The sequence below is a fragment of the Notothenia rossii genome, assembly GCF_949606895.1.
Source record: "Notothenia rossii genome assembly, chromosome: 7".
NCBI classification, from domain to species: Eukaryota; Metazoa; Chordata; class Actinopteri; order Perciformes; family Nototheniidae; genus Notothenia; species Notothenia rossii.
The window spans coordinates 3,882,905-3,892,904 of NC_136905.1; the positions used below are offsets into that span (position 1 = coordinate 3,882,905).

Below are 10,000 nucleotides of genomic sequence, written 5' to 3' on the forward strand. Positions count from 1 at the left end.
CCTGGCAACACAATGAAGAGAGAGAGAGAGAGAGAGAGAAGAGAGAGGTGGCGGACAGGTGAACAGATGGCTGACTGACTGAGAGACAAGCTGATCAGTGTGTGTGTGTGTGTGTGTGTGTGTGTGTGTGTGTGTGTGTGTGTGTGTGTGTGTGTGTGTGTGTGTGTGTGTGTGTGTTTGTGTTGTGATAGAGAGCATGTGCTGTTATTTAACACACAATATTGCAGCAGAGAAAGGAACGAAGAAAGAGAGACAGACGCACCAACTCATCTTTTTTTCCACACACTGTTATGTACATTAAATTGATGTTATTTGTATCCATCAGACATATTCAGCTTCTTTCCTTTAATTACATAATATTGTAAAGCTTCTTTTCATTAGCATTTGAGAGGGAAAAGGCAAAGATGTTGCACTTTAAAGGGGCCCTATGTTGCTGATTGTCAGGTTAATATCAGTATGTAGTGTCTCTACTGTGACATGTCTCCGTGCTTTAATGTTCAAAAACCTCCTTATTTTTCTCATATATTTTTGTTCCCGAAATATCAGTTGTGTTTACAGGAGATAAAAAACTAAATCAAGTGAGTGTGTGTGCATATAGGTAAGAAAGAAGTGTGCTGTGTGCATAATATCAGTTTTAGACCTTGAGAGAGAGGACGTTTTTGTAAAGTAAGGACAGTGTAGGAACTTGACAACGTCCCCATTTGTATTCCCTGGAGTTTAGTCCATTTTGGGTTATTTTGTTCTTCGTAGTTTGCATACAAAGCAAACGATAGGTGTGGATGCGTGAGTGTGAGAGTGAGAGTGAGGGGGTTCAGCTTGGCAGATGGTGAGTCTGATTATCATGCAGAGTTGGTGTCCTTTCACAGACCTGCATGACTGTTTGCCCTTTTTATCAACCGTACAGACTATCGTTCCTTACGCCAAAGTGTTTTAGTGCCAAGTAAACCTTACCTATGTTTATTTGCCATAATCTTTTCTTAGCTTAAAGTGGACCTATCATGCTATATTTGAATAATATAGTGTAGGTCCATACCTATACAAGGCATATTTATACTTTTTATTTTTCAAAATACCAAACAGATCATGCATTTTAGCCATTCCTCATTTCGCTCAATTGAACACTGCCTTTGCATCATGGGCTGATTCTGTGAGAACAGCACCATCTACAGGCCTGGCATATGTACTACAGCGTCTCCAGCGCTTTCCAACGGCAATGTCCGTGGCTGTCTCCTCCTGATTGGTGGAGTTAGCCCAATAGCCGTAGCGCCACTTCTGTGACGTCATAGAAGTGTTCAAATCTGGATCAGTCTGTATCAGATCCGTTGCAGCCCCTTTTTAAGAGATTTGGGTACGGAGGAAAATAGAGAGGGTTGTGTTTTCTGACACTTGGTGAGTTCCCTGGAACACCGGGGACACATATTCATGTATAGAAGACGTACAAAAGTGAATTTTGCATGATAGGTCACCTTTAAACCATACTCTTGTTGTCATGCACAGATTTTCTAGAAAGTGAGATTTGAAAAAGATTGTAAAAAAAACTAAAACATCCAATATTGATATTCTTGTATGGCGATAGGACTCATGTTACATATTTAGTTTTAAGATTAAAGGACGTTCCAGTTCATATTATAATGTAGACCTTGTGGCTTTTGTTGACTGCCAGGCCAAATACCTTACTGATGGTCCTCATAAGTACACATGTGTTATATATGTGTGTGTTGGCTACATGTGATCCAGCATAGCCTTTTGTCACATGCCATTATCGTCATGCTGTTTCATTTTTACTTATTTTATTTGTTCCCATGGTTCCCTTTGTTCTCTCCATTTTGTTGAGGTCTGAACACACACATCAGAGCGCTGAATCAGGCGACTGACTGTCTGTGTGTTGGAACACATCTGTCTAATAACCCGTTTCTGTGAGTAGATAAAAAACCCCGCTTTGACACCGCCGTGATAATAATTATAATGGCTTCCACTTTTAATGAGGTTCTTATCAAAGGAGCACTATTGTTTTCAAGTCTCTTTACCGTGGAATCCAAGTGGCATCATTACCCTCTCACCTGTTTGGAGGATACAAGCTATACCCTCAAAGAGTCTGCTACATGCATTAACATACATATACTAATGAATGGACGTCAATGGTGGCTCAGAACATCAGAGAAAATGCATTGAACGTTCCTAAATGCAACATCAAGGTTTCAAACATGGTTGGCCGTGATGTTAAAGATACATGAGGACTAACGTATCACTTGTATGGTTACTTAAAGCCTTATCTTCTTATAACAATCTTTCAAATTCAAGTTAAAACATTTCTTGGTTTTAGTGAAGCACGATGACTCCTTCTTGTTTCTTGATGGTCATTTCTATCAGGGACAGGATGTCAGATGTATTCATTTGTTTTAAGGATCTCCAGGACTCAGATGTTAAGGACATCGAAGTGGCATCATCAGCCTCTCACCTGTTGTGAGAGTCTGATACATAGATTGACATAAATATATTAACGAATGGACGTCAGTGGTGGCTCAGAACAGCGGAAACGTTCCTTAATGCAACAACAAGGTTTCAAACATGGTTGGCCGTGATGTTAAAGATACATGAGGACTAACGTATCACTTGTTTGGTCACTTAAAGTCTTATCTTCTTATAACATTCATTACAATTGGATCTCTTTCTCATTTGCAGTGGCAGATGTCTTCATTTGTTTTAAAGATTCCCAGGACTCAGATGTTAAGGACATCCAGGTGGCATCATCACCCTCTCACCTGTATTGAGAGTCTGCTACATAGATCGACATAAATATATGAATGAATGGAAGTCAATGGTGGCTCAGAACAGCAGAAGAAATGCATTGAACATTCCTTAATGCCAGCAAAGACAACAAGGTTTCCAAAATGGTTGGCCGTGATGTTAAAGATACATGAGGACTAACGTATCACTTGTTTGGTCATTTCAAGTCTTATCTTCTCATAACATTCATTACAATTGGATTTCTTTTTCTCAGTGGCAGATTTCTTCATTTGTTTTAAGGATGTCCAGGACTCAGATGTTAAGGACATCCAAGTGGCATCATCATACCCTCTCACCTGTTACTGTATAACGCTAATTCCTCCCAAATGAGAATCGTCTGTGTCTTCCACCTCGGGGTTTTGTTGAAGCTCCCGCAGGTACGAGTTCCCGCCGGCTGCACTTTTCCATAAGCTGCAGGGTTGCATGGAGTTGAGTCATCCCCACTCAGCAGAGATGGTTCGCAGTGGGAGTTGTTGAACATGTGCTCATGTTTTAATCACACTCACTTGACACAGCATAATTAATTAAAGGAAATAAAGGGTGAGTGAAGTATTGAACACGATGCTTAGAGTACTGTTGTTTCTTATGGATCGTCTCTGAAGTGATGCTCTGTAAAACAAATCTGACGCTGAGGCTTAAAACAACCAAACCAGTTTGTACCACCCCCTGATGACTGCATGCAGTTTCAGTTGGGTTCGGGTTAAGGTACAATTTAAACAACCATTAATGTCCATTTATCTACAAATGTAAAGTATAAAAATGAATAGCCAAAACAATCATACGGTTTTTGCTAGAGATGTCCCGATCCAATAACGTGATCGGGGATCGGAGCCGATCACGTGATTTTCAAAAGATCGGAATCGGGAGAAAAAAATCGGGGATCGGGATTTTTTTTTTTTTATAAATACTTTTTAAAAATGTTGTTTTCAATGTTACAAAACAAAAATGACCATGTTCAAGTCTTAAAGTCATCCTGAGGCCTTAGTTTTGGTTTCAAATGACACAACATCATGTATGTGTTGCTTCTTTGGGGCTTGTTTTCATAGACCTGGTTGATTATTTCTCTCAAATCTGGCAACAGAGTGGGCGCAGTGTCTAATTGTAGCAGTAAGCTAACGAGTACTGAAAGCTTTATTTTGTTTTGATCCAATGCTGCACAACTGAACTGATCCAATGCTGCTGTGAAAGAAAGAAGCTATATCCATGTTGGATAGAATATCCAATTTTTAAATAAAAAAATAACCTTAAGGGACAACTTGAATGCTTTTTTTCTTTTTTTTCTCTTAATGCATTGCATAAAGATCGGATCGGGAAAAATCGGTATCGGCAAATTGTCAAAATCAAATGATCGGAATCGGATCGGGAGCAAAAAAAGGTGATCGGGACATCCCTAGTTTTTGCACACCGTCATATTTAACACTATGTATTGGATTGTTCCTACCATTCTAAACACCCATTGATTTCCATTCATTTCCAAACTGTGTAAAAAACAATTAGCAGCCGCCTGAAAGGTTTACTACAGTAACAATAACAGTTCATATCAACTTAAAGCCACACGTATCGATATTGATGGAGTGTGTTAGCATTTTTTTGGTTTTATGAGAACATCGTTTTTGGGTTTTATCTGCAGAAAGCAGCCGTTCTCATCAAACATGCAAACTAAATCCGCTGTTAATTGAACAACAGACTTAGATGCTGATTAAGTGATCAAGCAGATGGTGAACAAAAGAAAATGAAGGCAACAGATGAGCTGGATTTCTTTCTCTGGAGTGTTTAGCATCCTTTAGCTCATTGTTTTGGTTGTATGTGAATATATTGTTATCTACATAAAAGCTTCTCTGAGCCCACGGTCCACTTCCTCTCCAGCTCCTCACAAGTAGGTGTTCATACAATTAGCGAGCAGCTGGTAAATAAAGCTGGTAGAGACCAAACCAGAGCTCCAAATCAATGCTAATGTAGCTGAATATCTGTAGGAAGTGCAAATAGTTTACTGACTGCTAACCCGTCATCAGGTCGTAGTATTTCAACGGTTTGTGTACAGCTTGTTATGCTCTACCTCAAAGACAATCCAAAATAACTCAATGGTGGCTCAGAGCAGTAGAATAAATGCAACAACAAGCTTTCCAAACTGGTATGGTCTTTTTAAATTCTTATTTCCTTATTAAATTGTGTAAAGTAAAATTATTTCAGATGGAAGTGAAGCCCTGTGACCCTTGCTTGTTTCTTGATGCTAATTTATATTGGAGACAGGATGTAATATTCTCATTTGCAACGGCAGATTTATTCATTTGTTTTGAAGTCCTTCACGACTCAGTTACAGATTTAAAGGACTGGATAAGATGGATTTCATTTTGCTCGCCTCCACACTCTTTTTCCTTTTTGCTGATAGATTTCAAGGCTAGGGATTTCCTCTTTCTCTGACTCCAATCACGTCTAAAGCTAGCATTTGGACCGCAGAAGGCTCTCGGGCTCCGGTCTAAGATCCATTTTGCTGTGCGGATCTTTCTGCTTGGCTCCGTGGTCAAGGGCCCACCCGGCAAAGCTACTTAACGGCAAATCTCGTTAAGCAGAATCCTCTCAAAATAAGAGCCTCTATCTCCCTCCCTTCTCGTCTGTCTCCCTTCTCGCCTTTTCCAAAGTGTGCTAACACTGAAGCAACCTGACTGCCATTAGCCTCGGCGCTAACACCACAGCGTGCTTCCCATCTCACCCATTACCCTTTGTTCAACCACTTTTCCTCGGAGCAAGGCTTCACACCAATTACTCACCTTGTTGATTGGCCTGTGTGTTCAGAGGTGTGAGGCCTCGATGACAGGCTTACATTCTCGCCACAACAGCAGCACTTGGTAAAGATTTGGGGGGGTACTTGTTTTCTATAGGCATCCATGTTTTTCCATCTGAAATCTATTCTTCCTGAAAGCACCTGCTGGGCGAGCGAGTGCAGATTCAGTTTTAATAACTTGCTTCCACGTGGGCGGCAGATGTCACGAACGTTGACCTCAGAAAATGGATTGGATGTTATCAGAGGTTGTGCTCTCTGAAAGATTCCTTTTTCTATTTCTTTAAAACTCTGCTGGATGAAAAACACCCTCTTTGTTTGTGTTGGCTCGGGTCAAACTGCTCCTTCGGACTTTTACTGGTGGCTTTTTTTATACAAAGAACAGAGTGGGAGTCCGCAGAGACTGTGTGGTGCAATCAAGATGGTCATTTGTGTTTGTGTGAAAGCATAAGATACGTCATAAATCCCCGGAGGACAATGGGTTTTGTGACAGTTAATTAAACAAAAGTAAAAATATGCAAGATAAAAATAATCACATCACAATTTAAGCTACACCAATAATAGACAAGAACACATTTTAGCTCGTTGGTTTTATGGGAATCTGCTGTGTGCTGAAGACCGCTGTTCTCAACACATAAGCTGTCGAACCACATCGTCCACTTCTTGTCCAGCAACTAACACATAGCTGTTGATAAAGTTAGCTATGAGCTGGTTGTCGGACATATTTTTCTCTGAGGTTATACCAACGAAACCAAGGAGTGTGCTAATGCTAATGCTAATGTACATCAATGTCTCCAGGAGTTCACCCCATATGTGCACGAAAATGGTACATCACAATTTAAGCTACACCAATAATAGACAAGAACACATTTTAGCTCGTTGGTTTTATGGGAATCTACTGTGTGCTGAAGGCATCTGTTCTCAACATATAAGCTCTCGAACCACATCGTCCACTTCCTGTCCAGAGACACACACATAGCTGTTGATAAAGTAAGCTATGAGCTGGTTGTCAGACAGATTTTTTCCAGAGGTTATACCAACGAAACCAAGGAGTATGCTAATGCTAATGCTAATGCACATCAATGTCTCCTGGAGTTCACCCCCTATGTGCACGAAAAACGGTACATCACAATTTAAGCTACACCAATAATAGACAAGAACACATTTTAGCTCGTTGGTTTTAAGGGAATCTACTGTGTGCTGAAGGCCGCTGTTCTCAACATATAAGCTCTCGAACCACATCGTCCACTTCCTGTCCAGAGACACACACATAGCTGTTAGCTACGAGTTGGTGGTAAAAACAGATTTTTCCCTGAGGTTATAGAAACGAAACCAAGGAGTATGCTAATGCTAATGCTAATGTACATCAATGTCTCCAGGAGTTCACCCCATATGTGCATGAAAAATGAAATGTAAATGTGCCTCCTTCTCCTCCTTTACCCGCCTCAGACGTTGCGAAAGAAAGGCTTTAACGGCTGCAACAGCCCCGAGCCCGACGGAGACGACTCCATCGACCAAAGCCCGCTAAACGAAGAAAAGTACCGCAAGACGGAGGACCTGGACAGCCTCTTCAAGCGCTACGGCGTGAGTACCGTCACACTTTTATCACTTCATCTAACCTATCTTCTCTTTCTCTATCTACCTCTTCTTCTTCTTCCTCTTCCTCTTCCTCTTCTTCTTTTGTTTGGGGAACGAAGGCTCTGAACAAGAAAGAGCACCGGGACTCTGAGAGCCCAGACCTCGAGGAGCCCTTCTCGCTCACCCCCCGCACTGAGGAGAAATACAAAAAAATTGACGAGGAGTTTGATAAAATGATGCAGAACTATAGGCTGTCAGTGAGTACCGCCCCGCCCCATTTCCTCTGTGTAACCCCCCCCCCCCCTCCTCATTTTGCTGCTGGCGCTCCGGTTTTTCAGCTGTTTTCGGCGGCATTATATACTCACAGAGCACTCGCCTTCACCTCCACCACCTACTCCCCCCTTTACCTCACCCACCTACTGTATGTCCCACATTCAAAACCATGACGTGCAGTTCTGTAACGACTACAAAGTAGTTAGAAAATAATTAAAATACTTGAGTGCAAACACTTTAGTAGTAGTTGCCATGCGTCTGTGGCGGATACAGCTGTCTATCAACTGTAATTGACAAATTAAAGGTCTCCTATTATACAGTTTTTCAGGTCTCAGATAGATACAGAGCCTGTCTCTGATTGGCTGAAACACCAAACAGATCATTGCAGCATTACCCATAATCCCTTCTGTTTCAGCCCTGTTTCCAAAGTGCTGATTCTCTGTCTGTTACTTTAGATGAAAATAAGGAGCCCCTCCCCACGCCCCTCTGAGAGACATTTGGTTACAAAGAACTCAATGGTGCTCTAGGAGGAGATTCAGGTGATAAGGGGGGGGGGGGGGGGGTTACCTTGGTTGCTGATTGGCTAATGGTTACAAAAGACAAAACATCGTTATGACATCATAAAGTGGCCAAAATCTGATCAGCTCGTTTTCAGACAGGTTTTTATAGAAATGGATCAAAAAGAGAGAGAATCTTTGTTCCTGAAACTTTCAGAGTCTCTTTCCACAGAGGAGACACATGTTGATGTAGAAGAGACATGGAGAAGAGGGGACACATGTTGATGTAGAAGAGACATGAAGAAGAGGGGACACATGTTGATGTAGAAGAGACATGAGGAAGAGGGGACACATGTTGATGTAGAAGAGACATGAGGAAGAGGGGACACATGTTGATGTAGAAGAGACATGAAGAAGAGGGGACACATGTTGATGTAGAAGAGACATGAAGAAGAGGGGACACATGTTGATGTAGAAGAGACATGGAGAAGAGGGGACACATGTTGATGTAGAACAGACATGAAGAAGAGGGGACACATGTTGATGTAGAAGAGACATGAAGAAGAGGGGACACATGTTGATGTAGAAGAGACATGGAGAAGAGGGGACACATGTTGATGTAGAAGAGACATGGAGAAGAGGGGACACATGTTGATGTAGAAGAGACATGGAGAAGAGGGGACACATGTTGATGTAGAAGAGACATGGAAAAGTGGATTTTGCATAATAGGTGACCTTTAATACATACGCAGTGTTGTGGAGTAACATTTAAGTTTTATTTGGGTAACTAAGTCACTCCCCATCCCTGCATCCCCAGAAACACAATCACTCACTGCCACCACCCACCAAGTCACTACCCACAACCCCCCTCTGACGGTGTGTGACTGAGCCAGACATAGTGCAGAGAGGCGGAGCTGAGGGGAAAACAAAAAACAATGAGGGCTGCGGTTAATGATTATTTTCATTATCAATTATTCTTTATCTTATTCTTCTCTTGTTCGATCAATTTATAATCTTCGGCTTTTAAATGGGGACATATTCTTCTCATGTTCTGGTTCATATCAGTATTTAGTGTCTGTAATGTGACATGTCTCCATGCTTTAATGTTTAATGGCTCTGTTGTGATTGGTCAACCGCTTAGAGACGTCCCGCCCCTTAGCCTATCACGTGCAATGTGTTAGAGCGCGAGCCAATAGGAGCGTGAGTGTTACGTCACTATGTTTCAGAAACACTATTTTAGACTATAACTCTAAATGTGGTCTCTACAAATCAACTTTCTTCTATAATTTTAGACAATTTAGTTTCACTTTTCTCAATTTTTCTAAAATAATTGTAATTTTATTTGTTATAATATGCACTGCAAACCTTGTGACGAAGTCCTGACATATTTCATATATATATTGTAGATCATTTTAGGCCTTCATTGCCTTTTATTAGAGAGTTCAAAGGGGGAGTTGACACACGAATGGTTGCAAATATGAGCCGCCAGCTCTACTAACCATACAGCAGCCCTTCATATCTTGATTTAATTAAAAAACGTGGAACATATTTCACTTTTTGCAGGTAAAAAAACCAGTTGATCTCCATATAGTGCCTGCCTCTGTGATAATCCACCTGCAGTCATCACAGTGAAGTTTAATAAACTCTTTCTGATGCCTCTGCAACTTCAGTAGAGAAACAGCGCTTTAACTAGGTCCCTAGTTTCAGAAGAAGTTGGCATAGCGACCGACATCACCAGGGGGAACATCACGTCTTATGGTAATAATCAACACGTTTGGAGCGTGCCTTAGAGCTGACGGTGCTAATTGCGTAATATAAAGCAACACTAAAGTAACAAGCGTGCAGTTGGAGTCCAGCAGAGTTTAGTCCTGACTTTCTGCAGGTAAGCTTAGTTTACAGAGGAAACTTCAGTCCTGACTTTCTGCAGGTAAGCTTAGTTTACAGAGGAAACTTCAGTCCTGGCATTAGTTTCAAGTTTCAAGGCCTTTATCATCATGTGTACATAGCTACAGTGTAGTTATGTCAATGAATCTTAGCTCACAGGCTCCTCCCACAGTGCAACACAATAAAATAGTTAAAATAGTGC

The 10,000-nt window shown here is 41.3% G+C and overlaps 1 protein-coding gene across 17 annotated transcripts in view; it reads left to right on the forward strand.

Annotated features, from left to right (window-relative positions):
* The window catches only part of mef2d (myocyte enhancer factor 2d), a 148,049-nt gene that overhangs the window by 82,840 nt on the left and 55,209 nt on the right, over positions 1–10,000 (forward strand). For 7 of the 17 annotated variants that reach the window (XM_079694835.1, XM_079694839.1, XM_079694836.1 and 4 more), the window contains exons 4-5: positions 7,016–7,150; positions 7,264–7,401. In XM_079694835.1, coding sequence (XP_079550961.1) covers positions 7,016–7,150; positions 7,264–7,401 — 273 coding nt within the window. The remainder of the gene's footprint in view (positions 1–7,015; positions 7,151–7,263; positions 7,402–10,000) is intronic. The other 10 variants (XM_079694842.1, XM_079694828.1, XM_079694831.1 and 7 more) reach the window with 2 other exon arrangements.